The 19,890-nt window shown below is 53.7% G+C and overlaps 5 protein-coding genes across 5 annotated transcripts in view; 4 read left to right on the top strand and 1 right to left on the bottom strand.

Annotated features, from left to right (window-relative positions):
- The window catches only part of MONBRDRAFT_32607 (uncharacterized protein), a gene marked incomplete at both ends in the record, with an annotated part of 3,105 nt that extends 2,195 nt beyond the window's left edge, over positions 1-910 (top strand). Inside the window, one exon of the mRNA XM_001746348.1 lies at positions 50-910. Coding sequence (XP_001746400.1) covers positions 50-910 — 861 coding nt within the window. The remainder of the gene's footprint in view (positions 1-49) is intronic.
- A 687-nt stretch (positions 911-1,597) lies between these two features.
- Positions 1,598-3,044, top strand: MONBRDRAFT_37263 (uncharacterized protein; the record flags this gene model as incomplete). Its single annotated transcript, XM_001746347.1, has 3 exons — positions 1,598-2,359; positions 2,457-2,529; positions 2,605-3,044. The coding sequence occupies 3 exons, from the start codon at positions 1,598-1,600 to the stop codon at positions 3,042-3,044; spliced, it is 1,275 nt and encodes a 424-aa protein (XP_001746399.1).
- A 784-nt stretch (positions 3,045-3,828) lies between these two features.
- Positions 3,829-6,985, top strand: MONBRDRAFT_25856 (uncharacterized protein; the record flags this gene model as incomplete). Its single annotated transcript, XM_001746346.1, has 5 exons — positions 3,829-4,553; positions 4,681-5,398; positions 5,457-5,880; positions 5,957-6,334; positions 6,408-6,985. The coding sequence occupies 5 exons, from the start codon at positions 3,829-3,831 to the stop codon at positions 6,983-6,985; spliced, it is 2,823 nt and encodes a 940-aa protein (XP_001746398.1).
- A 937-nt stretch (positions 6,986-7,922) lies between these two features.
- On the top strand, positions 7,923-10,407 carry MONBRDRAFT_8638 (uncharacterized protein; the record flags this gene model as incomplete). The annotated part of the gene is made up of 4 exons (XM_001746345.1): positions 7,923-8,031; positions 8,132-8,492; positions 8,558-9,862; positions 9,990-10,407. The coding sequence occupies 4 exons, from the start codon at positions 7,923-7,925 to the stop codon at positions 10,405-10,407; spliced, it is 2,193 nt and encodes a 730-aa protein (XP_001746397.1).
- A 720-nt stretch (positions 10,408-11,127) lies between these two features.
- On the bottom strand, positions 11,128-11,544 carry MONBRDRAFT_25854 (uncharacterized protein; the record flags this gene model as incomplete). The annotated part of the gene is made up of 1 exon (XM_001746231.1): positions 11,128-11,544. The coding sequence occupies one exon, from the start codon at positions 11,542-11,544 to the stop codon at positions 11,128-11,130; it is 417 nt and encodes a 138-aa protein (XP_001746283.1).
- Positions 11,545-19,890: the final 8,346 nt, after the last annotated feature.

Raw genomic sequence — 19,890 nt, 5'->3', positions numbered from 1 at the left:
ACCAGCTTACAACCTGTCGGGACTCCCCGCGCTGAACACCATCGACGAGGCACTCGAGATCTTTGCGTGCCCTGCGATGACCTCGTTTACCGGCCTTGAGAATGTGGCGCGCATTGGTTCGCTCTCCATCGTCTCCTCAAATTCGTTAACCAACTTTTCAGCCCTCAACGGTGCCGAGCCGGTGCTTCTGCTCGGTCAGAACTCTGCACCAGCTCTGAGCATTGATGCGTGCGCAGATTGCGAAGCTCTTTGGTCGCACTTGGTGGAGACGGTCGAGATTGCTGACGGCGCCAGTGTCAGCGTGCCGTGGTCTACCTGTGGCGGCTTTGGCACGGTGCCGGCTGGTAGCCTGTCTTGCGCCTGTAACCCAGGCTACACAGACTACATGTGCACCGGCTACAACGGCGATGACTTGATCTGCAACGTGTCGACCGCCAGTGACATCAAGGCAATGCTTGCTGGCGTCACCCACCTCTACAGCCCTCTAGTCCTTCTCCTTTATTGTGGCGCTGGCTCCAGCTATGGACTTTTGGACACGGTGACATACGCAGCCGCTCTCTACTTTGAAGATGCCATCGATTATCAGGGCCAGATCCCGGCGGGACTGGGCTATGTGAGCATCTTTGAGACGCAATTATCTGACATGTCGCTCTTTGGCGCAGTCACGCACATTGACAGCCTGGAGATTAACAGCAACGAATACATGACCACTTTGGATGGCCTCGAGAGCCTGGAGACAGCGGGCCAGCTCGTGGTTTACAACAATCCCACACTGACCAACGTGGATGCGCTCGGCAGCCTCCTCAGCGTCACCGGCGACCTCATCATCGTCAACAACGACGTGGACGTCAACGCCATTGCCTTTGACGTCAACGCCATCTCCACCAACACCACCCTAGTCACCGGCTAAGCCGAGCCCGCTGTAACCCGTCTGTGTTTGTTTCTGTTCATATGCCCTTATTGATGGATATTTGTTGTGCCCGAAGCGCTTTATACTTGGTGTAGTTTCGAGCCCCCTTGTTGACGACCCGTCTCGCTGGACCAATTGAGCCATCAACATGCATATTTGCTCTTTGCGTACTTGATGACTAAGATTACATGTATTATTCGGTGTCAACGCCGAGTAGGTCTGATTTCTACTCAATCTCTTTCCCTGTCTGTCTGTCTGTCTGTCTGTCTGTCTGTCTGTCTGTCTGTCTGTCTGTCTGTCTGTCTGTCTGTCTGTCTGTCTGTCTGTCTGTCTGTCTGTCTGTCTGTCTGTCTGTCTGTCTGTCTTCTGTCTGTCTGTCTGTCTGTCTCGGCCCATCTCTCTCCTCGTGATCATTGTGTTGCACTTGCCCTTGCAATGAGGTCCTGCCCTGTACAAGTTTATTCTGCCTCTTCCTCCCTCCCTCTCCCACACAAGTTTTCCATAACGGCTATTTTTCCTCCGCCACAGAAATAGAATCACTTGTAGTATTTTCTCCTAAACTATTCATAAAGCTTCCAAGCGTTGATTTTGAATTTCACACCAACTCTTGTTCTGATGCAACTCATCGCGAAACTTTCATTTGATTCATTTTTTTCAATTTTTTTTTCAAGTGTGTGTGTGAGCAAGATGCCTCGACCGCGCGAGGCCATCGTCTCGGCGGATCGCCTGCTGCGAGACAGCCGCTTCTCGGCCAGTGCTCGTCGGGCAATCTTTCAAAAAAGGAAGGAGTATGCGTCAAAAGTTGCGTTGGCGTTCTTTTTGCAGACGTTGGCTCGCTTGGTGACTGAGCATCAAGCCGGTCTTCTTCCTGACGACTTTAATGCTGACGAAGCGATCCTCTTCCTCTGCCTGGCGGCGACTAACATGGTCAAGAATGCCACTCGTGAATTGGAGCGGCCGCCCGTGGCGATTGCTGAGAATGGAACGCCTCATGTAGAGCTGGCTCGCTTTACCGACGCGACATGGACTCAATGTTTCGGCCTGGCAAATGCAGCGCAGTTTGAGCGACTGGCAGCCGCGCTGGCCCCCCATGTCGACGCGCATCTACCTGTCCCACTGCAAGAGGCCCTTCTTGCGTTTTTTGCTCTTTTCCACCGGTCATCACGGCTCGCAGACGCCATCCGCACCTTGGGAGTGTCATGGACGGTACCCAAGATGTCTCAGGTCATCAATCAGTTTGCGCTGGCCGTGAAGAACAAGTTTCAGCGCCGGTTGGCCTTTGATGCGCGTTTCTTTCAACCAGACTGGACCGCAACCGCAGCTTTGGCCGTGGCCGCAAAGGAAGCCTCCTCACCAGGGATATGCGCATTTATCCATGGCACGAGCCAAAACCTGGCTCAACCCAAGGAGAGAGCCGCTCGAGCTGCCTTTTACTCTGATAAAGATTCGGTGAGCCGGCACTCGTTGACTCCATCGAGATCCGTCGTTTTTTTTTTTTTTTCTTTTTTGCTCCTTTTATTTAGCCCTCATTTTTGAATGGTTGTAGAGGTACACTGTTCGCTACCAAGGCGTTGTGGCACCAAATGGCATCGTGACCAGCTTTTCAGGGCCGTGGGAAGGTAGGCCCAGCTGCACAGGTGTTGACGTGCACATTGACTTCTCGAACCGGCTCATGTTTGCTTCCACTCCTCCAGGGATGAATGATGACGCTTGCATGCTAAACAAATCAGGCTTGCTGGAAAGTCTTGAACGAGCATGGCCTGCGCAAAAGCCCTGGTGCTTACTGGGGGACTCGACATATCCGCAGTCCAAACGCCTGATACACCCTGGAGAGGGTTGCACCGCAGCAACTGGCCCGATAAACGCCGGTCTCAAGCAGCTTCATACTATGGTTGAGTGTGCTGTTAGGACTCCTGGTTATGGGGTCACATCGCGCTTTGAAGGCATTGTGGATTCGCGCCGAATGATGGTTCACGAGCGGCCAGTATCAGCCTACATGCTCACAGCAGCCTTGCTGACCAACATGATTGCGTGTGATAACCAAGACAATCCCGTTGCCCAATGTTTTGGTCACAAGATGCCAATCCCCTCCTTGACCGAATACATGGCGCCACTCTCTCCCTCGGAACGTTGACTACCCGAGTGCAGAGATGGGGAGGGAAGGGGATCCGCCAAAAAGGGATGGAAAATTTGAATTTTGTGTCTTCATTTATTATTCAATCTCAAATCCGGCAGCAAGCCCACATGTCGTCGTCACAAATCGTGCCATGGTTTAGCAACAGACCGATCGACTGCTGCTTGAAGCGTCGTGCTTCTACGCGAGTTGATTGAACGCGGTGTTGATCTTGCTTGCTCGCTGCCAATGTGGTGACGATGTGCAACGTTTTGATGCAGAAACACGACCACTGGGCCATCAAGCTTGGTTCAAGTTTGGCTGCTTGAGGTCTGTGTTCGCGCCAGCTCGGCCGTATTTTCTTTATTCACAGCGCTCCTCTGCTACTGCTACAAAAACATCAAGGCGCAGTGGCAAATGGCCACCAATGTCGACCCCCGACCCCACTTCTTTCACTTCCAATCAAGCCATTTGTAACCGGAAGGACCCCTTGTGGCAGTGAAACGGACACCTTGCCAGGGTCCAATTGCATCCGAATGTACTCTAACGCCTTAGGTGTGTCTTTTGAGAACTAAAGGTGACTACCGTTCTGTTGATTTTTTTGTTTACATGTGGTGACTTTTGTTTCCCTTCAGAGAAAGCCCTTGAACAGCACAAAACAAAATTGTTGCGGGAAACACATTTTTTTTTCTGTTTTTTTGGGAGAGAGAGAGAGAGATCAAAAGGTGTGTGTGTGTGTGTGTGTGTGTGTGTGTGGTGGAGAACGACAGACGATCTGCCCTCAAGGGCCCGACCAGAGGCAGCCATGGCAGTGGACCCCGCCGCCACCCTCTTGTGCTTTAAACACTCTACATTCAGACGTGAGAGGTTGCCGGCCGTGGACTCCCCGCAAGCTCGGCACATCTGTTCCTTCATTGAGCCACTGCTGGCGACCGCCACTGACGTGAACGACCTTCGGGAGCGCCTGCGCGCAGACCATGGACTCAGCCACACCATATCTTCTCATGCGTTGAGGATTGCACTGAGCCGGTACCGTCCGCTGCTCCCTCCATTTCCTGCCCGCTTGCGGAAGCGGCGATCGGCGGGGCATCAGCTGAAGCGGTATGCGGAGCTGACAGCGACCCCCGAGGAAGCACTACGTGGCGCCCATGACAATCTTCTCCAAGCTAAAGGCGGAATCACACTGATCGCCAAAAACTCTCTTGTTGCAGAGCCCGGGCAAGAGTCTGTGCTCAAAGTTGAACTGCGCAACGAAGGCCCAGCCAATCGTTTGCTGCATGTCTGGGGCATGATTCACAAGCCACCTCACGTGAGCCTCCAGGACGTGAACAAGGTCCCAGTCCCCGCCAATGGCACCACGACGCTGCACATTTTCTATCGCCCAACCCAGCAGGAGCACGTTCGTTGCCTGCTGGTCCTCAGCTTTGGTAGCTTTCACTTGGGGCACGTGCTCGAGCTCAAAGCCGAGTCGGATTTGCTCCGAGAGCTGCGAGCCGAGAATAAGCCTCAAAAGCAGCGCCGAAAGCCAAGGTTCCAAGGGCGAGTCTTCACTGAAGGCATTCGACCTTTGGGTGAGACCCGCTGCAATGCCCCCCTTCTCTCTCTGTTGCTCCCTGCCATGCTCCCCCTATCAGGCCATCGGTGTCGCTCCTAACAGCATACCCCCACATACTGCAGGCAATCTCCCGGCATACACAACCACATTGGCCAAATTTGAGAACACGACGCCGCCGTCTGAGCTGGCCAAACAATTGCCTCCGAAGCCTGAGCCGCTCACGCTTGACACCTACGCCGAGCGGCTTGCAGATCTGTGGCATCTCGAGGAGCATCAAATGACCCTCGACCTTGACAGATACAGCATGGAAAAAGTTCCTCTGACCAGCCGCGGAGGCTATATGACTCTTGACGTCCCTGGTCTCGCGGAGCGCCGACCCTCTGTGCTGAAAGGCGACGCCATCATTATCCAGAACACGCGCGGCCACTCCCACCGTGGGTTTGTGCACGAAGTGCACCAGTGCGAGGTATGGCTGAAGTTTAGCCGAACTGTGCAGACCCAGCATATTGACGGCATGCTGTACGATGTCAAATTCACGCTGAAGCGGACAAATCTGAAGCTTCGGCATCGCGCTCTGTGTGACATCTCCTTGTCACCGTTGCTACCGCTTCTTCTCCCCACGCATGCTCTCTTCCCGGATAACGCAGCGGATCCACAGCCACAGCAGCTCCAGTGGCGCAGCACAGATCTCAACAGTGAGCAACAGCAAGCCGTCCAGGCTGTCGTTCAGCTGCCTCCACGATCCCCACCATACATTATCTTTGGCCCTCCCGGGACAGGGAAGACCAAGACGCTCGTTGAAGCGGTTTATCAGGCAAGTGTGCAGGGAGGCAATCCCGGTATTCCACGAACGCACTCATGGTGCCTGTCTTTGATAGGTGTTTGCTTTGAACAAAGAGGCTCGAGTGCTCGTCTGTGCCCCAAGCAACGATGCCACTGACATACTTCTGGCCCGAGTTACCCGCGCTGTGTCCGGGCAGCTGACTCAAGACGTCATTTTTCGAGCAAACGCGGCGTTTCGTCAGCGCAGTGAGGCCGACCGTAGGGAGGTCGCCGAGTACAGCTGCTTTGACGAAGAGGCCAATATGTACAAGCTGCCCGACAACATGTCACACGTGCGCCTTGTATTTACTACCCTGACGTTTGCCGCTACCGTGACCGACGTTCGGAACGGCTTTGGCGCCGTTGATTATGTGTTTGTCGATGAGGCCGGCTACGCTGACGAATGTGAGACCCTGCTGCCGTTGATCGGCGGCGTCGGGGGCTGGTCCGAGTCAGTCGGCACCCGTATCGTGCTTGCTGGTAAGCCATTGCTTGTTGGATACTACTGCGCGTGCCCGTGGATATCTTAGGTTTGCGTCGTCCTGTTCTACCATAGGCGACCCGTACCAGCTGGGACCCATCATTCGCAGCCCCGTGACTGTCAAACATGGCCTGGGTGTATCCATGCTCGAACGTCTCATGTCCCAAGCTCCTTATGCTCGGCTGCCTGGAGCGCTTACTGGGACTTCCCCTTTGTTTAATCGTGCCTATGTGACCAAGCTCGTCAAGAACTACCGCTCGCACCCGGAGCTGCTCACAGTGCCCTCACGCATGTTTTACGACAACCAGCTGGAGGCTTGCGCCGATGTTGATGAGCGCAACTCGCTGCTCACCTGGGACAAGTTGCCCAACGCCAACGTGCCCTTGGTGTTTCATGGAGTGCAAGGAAAACACGAGCAGGAAGGAGACTCGCCGTCGTTTTTTAATCTTGAAGGTACGAACAGCAACACACCTGCCGCCTCTCAGCTGCGTGTGCTTTACCTCGTAACGGGTATTGGCTTTGGTAGAGCTGGTGCAGGTGCGCAGCTACGTCGAAAGCCTGCTTGGTCACAAACGGGCTGGCCTGAAGCAGACCGACATTGGCGTCATCTCACCGTACGTCAAGCAGTGCCAGCGTTTGCGGCGGGTCTTTAAGGATAATAAGTGGGAGTGCATCAAGGTGGGCACCGTCGAGGCCTTTCAGGGTGATGAGCGCCGCGTCATCATCGTGTCAACCGTGCGCAGTGTCAAGCCAGCGCAACTCGGCAATGTGGATCTGGCCGCCTTTTTGCGCTTTGACGTGGACCACAGCCTAGGCTTTTTGCGCAACCCGAAACGGTTCAATGTGGCCATCACTCGGCCTAAGGCCCTGCTCGTGGTGGTGGGCAATCCCTTTGTCCTTCGATGCGACCCGTGTTGGAGGCAGCTCATTGACTTTGCCCGGGAGCAAGGTTGCTATGTGGGCACAGAGTATGTCGGGCAAGCTGCCCAAACCGAGCAATTGGCCGAGGCCATGCGCAGTGTTATTCTCGACCCACAGATGGACGACGATGATGACGCGGATGAAGCCGCTGCAACCGACCTGCCATGGCAGCGGGAGTACTGATGACCCCCCGACCCACAACCGCCCATTGCAACCCAAGGACTGAGCACGCTGGAAGTTGTGGAGTTTGTTGGAGGTTAATCTTACTGCGTAGATCGTCCGTTCCGTTGTTGCGCGACTACTGCCTGAAATTGACTCGCCATTGATGCTGTCATGACATACTCACGCCCAAGTTCAGCTCATCAGGTGCTTTTATACTCATGTTTCAAGGTCATGGCTCGATCGATGGCAGGGGACAGGGACGTTGGGCCAGGCAGAACGCGTACCAACACAAAGTGAAAAAGGTAATAAATGGTTCAAAGTACAGCCATACAATAAAAGCTCATGGGCATTTCGGAAAGTACCTCTGGTCAGATCTATTGAGCAGCGGGGCTCGTTGCGATAAATTGCCGAATTCTCAACTTGCAATCAAAGACCACAAGGATGTTTTGGGCCATGTATCCTTTTCGACACCGCCACGCATCTCACCTCTGCTGCGGGACTTTTGCGCAGGGCCACCGGTGACAGAATTCCGTCCTTGAGAAGAACCGCATGCACCAGGTCTGGCCTTGTCATGGGCAGAGTTTCAGTTTGGAGTGCGCGCCATTCGGGCTCATCTGCCGGTAGCATGCATGCCTCTGACATCCCAGCGGCCAAGTAGCGACGTGTGGCACAAGCTACTGCTACGCACATTGAGCTGCTGTACCGCAGCCAAACCTCAACCGTATGACAACACGAACTGGAAAACGCATTCCTCACTCCGTTTCTTCTCACTCTGTGTCTCACATGTCAAGTTAGCAAAAGCAAAAACGCTTCAACGTTCGTCCGGATGTAAGACAAAAAGGTCATTGCTTAGCATCATAACTTGAACATGTGAATGTCAGGTCTCTCGTTGGCGGTTTTTCCGTGGCGACGCTACGCCTACATTTGTGGTGTTTTTTTTTTTTTCCGGCACGCGATCATGGGCTGTGGCCAAAGCCGACAGAGGCGCGGTCCGCCCAAGGTCGGCTCTGAAGGCGACCTCCGAGTGCCATCCCCCGTAAACGACGCCAAGGCCGACCTTCCGGCAGGTCAGGCACCCTACCCTGTCGCTCCACACCCTTCCCCTCCGCCCACCTGCCCCCAGCGCCCACCAGCTGATCGTCAACACACATCCTATCCCCATCCCAGGCTCGGAGCGCGCTCTGCTTGGGGTGAGCGCCGCCTTTCTCCGAGGACTCGAGACCCAACTCCGCCAGCAGTTTGATGGCGAGTTTGACGAGCTCACCACCTCGGACATTTGCTCTCGCTACGTCATGCCGCTCACCAAGGCCCGTGCCTGCGCCTGGGTCGACCTGCTTCTCGAAGACCCTGCACAGCGGCCCCACCTGGCGGCAGCCACCGTGTTCGTCTCCCACGCCTGGAAGTATAGCTTTGCCACGACCCTCGCCACGGTGCTGTACCACGAGCGGACGGAGGCACCGGGCGCCTACTACTGGCTCGACCTCGTGCCCAACAACCAACACGTTGCTGCCGACCTCCCCTACGAGTGGTACGTCTCTCGGTGCTTGTCAGGTTGCAGGCTGGCCGTGGTACTGACGGCCTTTGGGTTGGCAGGTGGTGCAACACGTTTCAGGAGAACATCAAGGAGATTGGGCGAGTGTTGCTGGTCATGAGCCCCTGGCGCGACCCCGTGCCCATGACCCGGGCCTGGTGCCTGTTTGAAATGATGCACGCCTTGAATGGGCAGGTGCAGCTGGACATTCGGCTGCCCGAGGCCGAAGTTGACGGGTTTGTGCACGCTTTGGTACGGGACAGCGACGAGGTGATGGCCATGCTTGTGCGGGTGCAGGCGCAAAAGGCTGAGGCGTTCAAGGCCAGCGACCGGGCCATGATCTTCCAGACGGTGGAGGCGACGTTGGGCTTTCCGGAGCTAAACTCCCGGATCAAGGCGCAGCTGCGGGCGTGGTGCCTGGAGCAGGCGCTCGTGGCGGCCAGAGTGCGAGAGGAGGAAGACGGCGAGTGGACGGGGTTTGCAAGTTTTTGCATGCAGGTTGGAAATGTTTTGAGGGACTTTGGCGAGTACGAGCAGGCGCTCGAGTACTACAGCAAGGCGTTGAAGATCCGATTGGCGACGGTGGGCGAGGCCCATCTGGACACGGCCAGTACCTACCACAACATGGCCACTGTCTACAACACCCAGGGCCAGAACGAGCAGGCGCTCGAGTACTATGGCAAGGCGTTGCAGATCACGTTGGCGACGGTGGGCGAGGCGCACCGGGACACGGCGACCGCCTACACTGGCATAGCCAGTGTTTACCACTCCCAGGGCCAGAACGAGCAGACGCTCGAGTACTACGGCAAGGCGTTGCAGATCCGATTGGCTACGCTGGGGGAGGCGCACCCGGAGACGGCCAGTTGCTACAACAGCATGGCCAGAGTCTACGACACGCAGGACCAGTATGAGCAGGCGCTCGAGTACTTCGGCAAGGCGTTGAAGATACGATTAGCGACGGTGGGTGAGGTGCACCCGGAGACGGGCAGTAGCTACACTGGCATGGCCGTGGTCTACGACAAGCAGGGCCTGTACGAGCAGGCGCTCGAGTACTACGGCAAGGCGTTGAAGATCTTTTTGGCGACAGTGGGCGAGGTGCACCCGGGCACGGCCGGTGCCTACATTGGCATGGCCTTGGTCTACAACAAGCAGGGCCAGTACGAGCAGGCGCTCGAGTACTACGGCAAGGCGTTGAAGATCATTTTGGCGACGCTGGGCGAGGTGCACCCGGGCACGGCAAGTCCCTATCACAACATGGCCAGTGTCTACTACAATCAGGGCCAGTACGAGCAGGCGCTCGAGTACTACGGCAAGGCGTTGAAGATCTTTGTTGGCGACGCTGGGGGAGGTGCACCGGGACACGGCCGGTACCTACAACAACATGGCCAGTGTCTACCACAAGCAGGGCCAGTACGAGCAGGCGCTCGAGTACTACGGCAAGGCGTTGAAGATTCGATTGGCGACAGTGGGCGAGGTGCACCTGGAGACGGGCAGTAGCTATACTGGCATGGCCGGTGTTTACGACAAGCAGGGCCAGAACGAGCAGGCGCTCGAGTACTATGGCAAGGCGTTGAAGATCTTTTTGGCGACGCTGGGCGAGGTGCACCCGGGCACGGCCGGTACCTATCACAACATGGCCGGTGTCTACTACAATCAGGGTCAGTACGAGCAGGCGCTCGAGTACTACGGCAAGGCGTTGAAGATCATTTTGGCGACGCTGGGCGAGGTGCACCCGGGCACGGGCAGTACCTACAACAACATGGCCTTTGTCTACGACACCCAGGGCCAGTACAAGCAGGCGCTCGAGTACTACGGCAAGGCATTGAAGATCTTTTTGGCGACGCTAGGCGAGGCGCACCCGGATACGCGCCAAGTTCAAGCGGCTATTCATCGGTTAGAGGCAGCCCGATAATTTTTGCTGGCGCTCAACATTTAATTCCATCGAACAAAGCAATCCCTTTTGCCTCTCTTTGCACGACGTCTCAATCGGACCGACTAGACACGTTTCTCCAGTCCCGTCAAAGCTGTCCTTGGCAGAGAGTGCAGGTGTCACCCTATTTTTTGTAGTTGCTTTGATGATTTCCTGTTGCTCGTGTGAATCCCAACCTATCCTAGTCCCAACCCTCTGCCTCTGGCTCTAGCCCCAGGTCTCGCTGACCCAAGCACATAATTGCGGCGATGCAAGATCTGGGCGTTGGTCTGGCATGGTGCTTTGCACTTGCTTTCAAGAATTACGAATCGAACACGTAAACCAATTTGTTTTTTTTGGAATTTTCTCATCCCAATCCATGGCCATGTCCTCTCGATCCCCGAGTCTCACCGCAAACAGCTCATGCATGCCATCCCTGGCCATGTTGCTGCTGCCACTGACCATGATGAAGAAGAATCTGAACAGAATTGGACGTGGCTCTTGGGCGGAAGCAGGGTGGCTTGGGCCCGGTTGGCTGCGGGGGTAGCAGGGAGGTGGAAAAGGGACAGTACACGTCGTACGTACAAGCCCCAGTTTTGCGGTGCTTCGGAGCCTGCTCGTAAGGGTCTTGAAATTATTTCCAGCTGTCATGGCCGGCAAAGGGCCAGCACACGCCCGTACAAGCCCCAGCTTTATGGCGCTTTCGGAATTTGCATGACTTCTTCAGAATGACAGAAAAAAAAAAGAGAGATTTTGAGAGAGAGTTTGAGAGAGAGAATTTGAGAGAGAGAGTTTGAGAGATAGAAAGAGAGTTTGAGAGAGAGAGAGACAGAGGGACAAAGAGACAGAGTTTGAGAGAGAGACAGAGAGACAGAGAGACAGAGGGACAGAGAGACAGAGAGACAGAGAGAGAGACAGACAGAGAGACAGAGAGACAGAGAGAGAGACAGAGAGAGAGACAGAGAGAGAGAGAACACAGAGAGACAGAGAGACACAGAGACACAGAGACACAGAGACAGAAAGAGAGAGAGAGAAAGAGAGAGAGATAGAGAGAGACAGAGAAAGAGAGAAAAAGAAAGAGACAGAGACAGAGAGACCGAGAGACAGAGAGTGTGTGTTTTTTGCTTCTTCTTCACTCATTCACATTTGCTTTTTCCTCCTCTTTGACATCGGCATCGGCATCGGCAGGCTGCTGGGCGTGCCTTGCTTTGTGTGCGGCGCTTGATCACTTGTGCTTGCTACGGGCTCTCTTGATCGGGACTTGTGGTGACGCTGGATCCTTTTTTGTCGAGAGCATCGCTGCCACTTTTTTCTGTTTTTGTGGGGTCACTGATCACACTTCACAGTCGTCAGCGTGCGCTTGAGCAAGCAAGCGGACCTGTCCTCGTGAATGTCACCCAGAACTATCGAGCAGAGGCGAGTCGCTTGGCGCGTCCGGCAACGAAGAGCAAAAGCCTGCGAACTGGCTGCCGTTTTGGAAACGACGCGCCTGTCGAATCCCGAATTTTGGGTTGTCAGACGAGTTGTACTTGGAGGGGGCTCATGAGATTGGTGGTGATTCGAGAAACAAGAAGAAGCTGGTGAATAGAGAGAGAGAGAGAGACCGTTACGATGAGTGAAGATGGAAAGCAGCTGTTGAAGGCGTGTTATTCATTCAATCCACACAAGGCGCTGCAGCTGGTGACCAGTTGGGACCCACAACGTATTCGAGATGCTGCCCAATACAAAGATATGGTACGTATGCTGTTTGGTATGACGATGTGTGATACTACACTTTTCAAAAAAGTTACTAGATACAGTGACGTTATGGTATAACATGCTGCATGTTTGTATCATCATCCCACAGGGTGACCAAACGGCACTGCACTGGGCCTGCAATTGGGGTCAAGACAAGGTGGTGGAGTTGTTGGTGAAGCACGGTGTTGATGCTACAGCAAAGAGCAACGTCAGTACAGTACCTCCCTCTTCCCCCTTCACCCCGCCTATGATGGTGCACTTGTACCCCAATGATGCTGTACCTGTACGTCATGCTGATGCATCATCCCACAGCTTGGCGTTACACCACTGCACAATGCCTGCGCTAACGGTCATGACAAGGTGGTGGAGATGCTGTTGAAGCAAGGTGTTGATGCTGAAGCCAAGAACATCGTCAGTACAGTACCTTCCCCAACCCCGCTACGATGGTTCACCTGTACCACATGATGATGATGATGATGATGATGATGATGATGATGATGATAATGATGATGATGCTGTACCTGTACGTCATGCTGATGCATCATCCCACAGGATGGCTTTACACCACTGCACGAGGCCTGCTATAGCGGTCCTGTCAAGGTGGTGGAGATGTTGTTGAAGCACGGTGTCGATGTTGAAGCCAAGGACCTCGTTAGTACAGTACCTCCCTTTTCCTCCTTTTACCCCTCCGTCTGATGGTACACCTATGCCACATGATGACGATGATGCTGTACCTGTACATCATGCTGATGTATCATCCACAGACTTGCCAAACACCACTGCACATTGCCTGCCAAAACAGTCATGACAAGGTGGTGGAGATGCTACTGGTGCATGGTGCTGACGCTCAAGCCAAGAACAAGGTCAGTACAGTACCCCCTCCTCCTTCTTTCCGCTTTGCTGCTGCTCCTGCTCCCGCTGCCCGTCGCCTTTGCGCCGTTCCTCGCTACGCTCGTACGTTCTTCCTCTGGCTCCTTTTCTTCTTTCCCGCTATCCCTCTTCTTCCCCCGATTTCCGTCCGCCCGTTGTCGCTGGCCCCTGCACCCCGCTTCGTTTCGCTGTATCTTCCGCCTGCGTCCCTGTTCTGATGTTGTGTCTTCAAACCGAGCACTACCCCATCTCTTGCCATCGCGCCTTTGCCTCTCTCGCGCGCTCAAGCGGCGTTCAATGCTTTTTTCTTAAGCTTTACCCCGGCACTCTCGACGCTCAACCCCACCCACTCACGCAAACAAAAAAAATAAAAATGAAAACGTGACTCATATTTCCAAACATATTGATTATGATATAGTTCGGCCGAACGCCGCTCCATGTAGCCTGCATTGCCTTCTCTGCTCGCCGACAGGGCATCCAGCAACTCTTGCGGCACGGCGCCGACCCGGATGTGACAGACATTGTAAGCCTTCTGAGCACGATGCCGTACCTCTTCTGCTCTTCTGCTGCATCTGCGACTGATTTCTGATGACCTGCTGTGGCAGGGAGGTGCACGGCCCTTGGATCTGCTCCTTCGCGACAGTCGCATCAGGCTGGAGGTGGGCCGTTTTTATTTTTGGTATCGATTGCAGAGGAAAGCTTGCTTACCGATGAATCTGCTTCACCTTATAGCTGATTGAAGAACTATTGGGCACAATCCGTACCCCTTGCTCCTACCAAACTTCAAATCCCTATGGTGCGATCCTGATTCCCATGACATTGTTGGCAATGTCATGTTCTCATCGGATTTCACCGTGGTGCCAGTCCAAGGTTTGATTCATGCGGAGCAGGTCAGACGGTGGCGGCGCGCTGCTGCTGTGCTCTGTAGCGTCGGCTGGCGCGTGGATCCTCAATTGTTCAATATTCAAGATCTACAAACCCTTTGTGACTGCCAGGCCGCTCGAACGTCCGCCGCTCGAATTACACCTGCGAGTTGAAATGGGTGCTTGTGGTTGGCTTGTCGATCGGTATACAAACAGAGAATGAAGTCAAATGTGCCGGGTGGGCTTTGCCGAATGTCTGAAGCAGAAGAGTGCAGTCGATGCGTGTCTGTTGCTCGCTCTTACACTTCCTTATTTCCTTCCTTGAAAGTGTTCGCTTTTACACTTCCTTTTTCCTTCATTGAAAGTGTTCTCAACGCTCAGCGATCCATTCCATCGCAAGGCAGCCAAGACAGTCAGCACAAAGAAGAAGCACAAGAAGCACCGTCGTCATGAGCGCACCTCACGCTCGCCCCGCCATCTACTCTGGAATGCACAACTGGCCAACAATCATGATGAGCGCGATCACGTGGCTTGCCTCCCAAGAAATCGAGTTGGCTCGCTGGCTCGCCGTCGGAGATGGCTGCTCGCAGCTGGTTGGGGATATGTCTGATCTATTCGGCAGCGATAAAGCAGGTCACCAACGAGCTCTGAATTTTGACCAGCTGCCACGGCTGGCGAAGAGGCACTATTCAGCTCCGGTTTATGTGGCGCTTTGAAAGCAGATCGGATGTGCTTGTATGACGTCTTGACGCTTCAAAACAAGAGAGGAGAGAGAAAAAAAAGTTTGGAACAAGTGTTGTGTTCTATGCATTTTCCTTCAGAGCTCTGTTCGTCAACTCTTCTGCTTTTGTCTCTTCTGCTTTCATCTCTTCTGCTTGCCTCTCTTTGGCTTTGGCATCGGTATCGACATCGACATGGGGGTTGCTTGACGTGTCTTGCTTTGTGTGTGGTGCTTGATCGCTTGTGCTTGGTACGGAACCCTCCTGTTGTGGTGACGCCAGCACGATAGATTGAGAGCATCGCTGCCACTTTTTTCTGACCCTGGTGTGAGTGCAGCTCAAACTCGACAGCGTGTGCTTGGGCAACCAAGTACAGTTGTACTCGCCCTTGTCGCCCAAAACTGTTCGCCAGTGGTAAGTCCCTTGGCGCATCAGGCAGAGAAGAGCCGGTTCCACTGACCGGCTGCCGTTTTGGATTTTGAGTTGTCAGACGAGTTGTGCTGCGAGGGGGCTCATGAAGGATAGAGAAGCAAAAAAGCGGTTCTGAAGCGGATGGTGAAAAGAGAGATACCGTTACCATGAGTCATGATGGAGAGCAGTTGTGGGATGCGTGTTGTTCATCAGACCCACAAGAGGCGCTGCAGTTGTTGACCAGTTGGGACCAACAACGTATTCGAGATGCTGCCAAATTCAAGGATGATTGGGTACGTAGGCTGTTTGGTATGATGTTGTGTGATATTGGTAAAATTTTGAATATGACAATGAATATGGTATGACATGGCACATAATATACTGCATATTTGCATCATCCCACAGGATGGCTATACACCACTGCACAGAACCTGCAGTTACGGTCATATCAAGGTGGTGGAGACGCTGTTGAAGCACGGTGCTGATGCTAATGCCAGGAACAAGGTCAGCACAGTACCTTCCTCTTCCCCCTTTACCCCCCTATATGGACACCTGTACCACATGAAGATGATGATAATGATGATGTCCTTGTATGTCATGCTGATGCATCGTCCCACAGGATGGCAAAACACCGCTGCACGATGCCTGCCAAAGGGGTCATGTCAAGGTGGTGGAGATGCTGTTGAAGCTCGGCGTTGATGCTGAAGCCAAGAACATCGTCAGTACCATACCTCCCCCCCCCCCCCCCTTTACCCCCTATATGATGGTACCCTGTACCACATGATGATGATGATGTACCTGTACGTCATGCTGATACACGATCCCACAGGATGACAAAACACCACTGCACTGGGCCTGCCAAAGGGGTCATGTCAAGGTGGTGGAGATGTTGTTGAAGCACGGTGCTGATACTAACGCCAAGAACAAGGTCAGTACAGTACATCTCCCTCCTCACCCCTTTACCCCCCCCCTATGATGGTGCACCTGTACCACAAGATGATGATGATGATGCTGATGATGCATCAAACAGGTTGCTCAAGCACCACTGCACTATGTCAGCTATTACGGTCATGTCAAGGTGGTGGAGATGTTGTTGAAGCACGGTGCTGACGCTGAAGCCGAGGACGACGTCAGTACAGTGCCCCCTGTATGATGCTGCACCTGTATCACGTGATGATGATGAAGATGCTGGACCTGTACGTCGTGCTGACGCATCCTCCCACAGAATGCCCAAACACCACTGCACTGGGCCTGCCACGACGGTCATGTCAAGGTGATGGAGATGCTGTTGAACCACGGCGTTGATGCTGAAGCCAAGAACAAGGTCAGTACAGCACTTTCTCTTTCCCCCCTTCACCCCTAAATGATGGTACACCTACAGTGTATCACGTGAGGATGCTGAAGATGCTGCGTCATGCCGATGCATCACCCAGCGTGGCCAAACACCACTGCACTATGCCTGCTATCACGGTCATGTCAAGGTGGTGGAGATGCTGTTGAAGCACGATACTGATGCCAAGGACAACGTCAGTACCATATCTCCTTCTTCCACTATTTACCCTTTGATGGCACACGTGTTCTACATGAAGATAATGATGATGCTGTACCTATAATATGTCGTGATGTAACATCCCACAGTGGGGTCAATCACCACTGTACTATGCCTGCGATAACAGTCATGTCAAGGTGGTGGCGATGCTGTTGAAGCACGGTTTTGATGCTCAAGCCAAGGACAGCGTCAGTACCATGCCTCCCTCCCCCCCTTCACACCCTATATGATGGTATACCTACAGTGCATCACATGATGATGATAATGATGATGATGACGGCTGTACCGCATCATTCTACAGGTTGGCATAACACCACTGCACTGGGCCTGCGGGAATGGTGATGTCAAGGTGGTGGGGATGCTGTTGCAGCACGGCGTTGATGCTGAAGCCAAGAACAAGGTCAGTACAGTACCACCCTCTTTCTCTCCCTCCTCTGGCTGCCCCTGCTGCTCTTCGCCTTTTTTCCGTCCCTCGCTCCTCTACACCCTGCCCACTGTTCGCGTCCGTTCTGTCTCCTGCTCCTATTCTTCTCTCCTGCTTTCCCTTTTCTTTCCGTTTTCCGTCTGCTCGTTGTCAGTGCTCCCTGCCCCCACTTTGCTTTGGCCAGCTCAAGCGGCTTCTAGTGGCATTTTGTTTGGTTTTACTCAGGCACACTCGACGCTCACCCCACCCACTCACCCAACCCCGAACCCCCCCAAAAAAAAACAACAACAAAAAAGAGACGTGAAGACGGGCCTCATGTTTCCGAAGTTTGATTATGATATAGGACGGCCAAACGCCGCTCCATGTAGCCAGCACTGCCTCGCATTCCTGCCGAAAGAGTGTCCAGCAACTCTTGCAACACGGTGCTGACCCAGATGCGAGAAATCTTGTAAGCTTTTCACCACGATGCCGTGCTTCTGCTGCACCTGTGATTGATTCCTGATGACCTGCTGTGGTAGACGGGTGCACGGCCCTTGGATCTGCTCCTTAGCGACAGTCGCATCAGGCTGGAGGTGGGGCTTTTTTTTGTTTCGTCGTACTAATTTCAGAGGCAATCTTGCTTACCGATGAATCTGTTTCACTTTATAGCTGATTGCAGAGCTATTGGGCGCAACCCGTAACCCTTGCTCCTACCAAACTTCAAATCCCTATGGTGCGAACCTGATTCCCATGACATTGTTCGCATTATCTTGTTCTCATCGGATTTCACCGTGGCGCCAGTCCAAGGCTTGATTCATGCGGAGCAGGTCAGACGCTGGCGGTGCGCTGCTGCTGTTCTATATAGCGTCGGCTGGCGCGTGGGTCCTCAATTGTTCAATATTCAAGATCTACAAGCCCTTGGTGAGCGCGTGATCTATTGCACTACAAGCGTAGACGCATGCCCAGAAGCTACTGGATCACCCTGGAAGATACCAGTCCTAGCAGGATGCACAATACAATAATAGCTCAGAGCAACCTCGTCAGATGAAACAAAATGACTGCACTCTTTCATATTCTGCAAAATTGCAGTCGAAAAGTCAAGGTGACAAACATCGGAAATACAAACAGGAAAGGTTCAAAGTAAAGATGCCTTCCTGTCTACAGGACCGTACTTATATCCGGATGGCAGGAACCATCACGATGTTCTATAGGCTTCCTTGACGAGCGACGTCAAGGATCATCAGACATCATCCTGGACTGATATCTTCCAGAGTGTTCCAGCAGCTTCTGGACATACCTCTATGCTTGTAGTCCAATACAACGGCATTGCTACCAGCCCTGCTCCCTCAACATCAAAGCGAACGGCATCGGATGTCACGTGCACAGCTGCTGCTTCTTCAACAGCGGCGCAAGCAGCAGAGTCGCGTCTTCCCGCAGCAAAACGAGCAGCATCGAGTGATGCGCGCACCGCCACCGTTGCCGCTACTGCTACCACTCGCTCTGAAGCCCCGGTATCTGCTGCGGCTACGCCACCGAATCGGCACAACGTCGCGCCAATATTTCGGCCGAAATCGGGGACAAAAAAAAATATCTGATGAACTACGCGGCGGCTGACAAGTTTATTGGCGTTCTGAAGTTGATGGATGATTACTGCATGCGATGTACCATTCGACAGGCGAAACCCGTCCTGAAGGCTGGAGATCAATGCGTATCTAATCGTGGTTGTGAGCGGTGTCACTTCGAAGGACACGAGACAAGTGAATGTTTCGTGGGCTTCAAATATCCCAAATGGACGTGTTGCTACGCTTGTGAAATGCCAAGGATGATTCGTGGATGGGATACATGGAATCACCGTTGCAGGCAGTCTCAAGGACTGGATTCGGGCCTGAGCTGTCTCCTCCTTTATTCGGACTGTCATCCGGGGCTGCGCGACCTGGCAAAACGGATGGGCTACAACTTGAGGGTACAGACATTGAAGGATTTAAAAACGCGCGACTTGTTTGTCGAGTGGCTGTACTCGTCCGTTCCTGGTCTACCTCCAGGGGATGGGCATTGGCGTCTTGTGGAATTTGTGTTTGAAAGTGCGAGGATCCTGCTCCGCAGTGCGGCGAAAGCCCAAGTCGGCCCCGACAGTTTTCGTTAAACACACACAGGAAGCCCTTTTGAGAATCAGAACACAGAACCGAATGTCAGAATGTCATCATCTTTATTATCTTCAATAACTGCTGAATCGACTGCGACTTTGTACTTTGACTGGATATGATCAGCTTCAATTAATTGAAACTTTGCTTCATTAGCTTCATGCCTCTCTTCCTTCCCTTTGCAGTTGACTTCATTTTTTTCTTTTTTCTCACTGACACGCGCCACGATGAAGCGGGCCATGGGCGGGGCGCGCGCGCGCTCCTGGTGGTGCGTTGTCGTCGTTGTGGGGCGACGGGTAAGTGCTGCCGAGGTGCAAGCGACGACAGGGATGAACGGGTGGCCAAACGACATTGCCGCGTGACCGTCATGGATGGACCATCTTGCTGATCTCGTGTTGGGCTGCCGTTTGTTGTCAAGACGAATCCTCGATCTGACCCATGAAGAGCCGCAACCGCTCGTGCGCTGATGGACGCGCTAGCTAGGCCCAAGAGCCACGGAGCCTGGTCAGATCCAGCACGAAGCACTCCCGCTCAAATGCAGGTGAGAAACCGATCTTAGGCCCGCTTTTGAAGATGCTATCCATGTTGCCCGCTGCCAGAAACGAAAGCAAGAGTGATATTTGCGAGTTTTGGCGCGCGAATCGCCGGGCGTTTCCGACGGTAGTGCTGTGTCATAGGGTACCCGCGGGTGGATGAGGACCTTATGTTGAGGGCCGGGCACGCGAGAAAACTGCGATGTGTGTTTTTTTTCGACGTGCGCCAGAGATTGTGACCAGGGGCCCGTCTGCCATTT

The sequence above is a fragment of the Monosiga brevicollis genome, genomic scaffold (assembly GCF_000002865.3).
Source record: "Monosiga brevicollis MX1 MONBRscaffold_12 genomic scaffold, whole genome shotgun sequence".
Classification (NCBI taxonomy): Eukaryota; class Choanoflagellata; order Craspedida; family Salpingoecidae; genus Monosiga; species Monosiga brevicollis.
The sequence above is the reverse complement of the archived record's forward strand: the minus strand, read 5'-3'. Positions and strand labels throughout refer to the sequence as shown.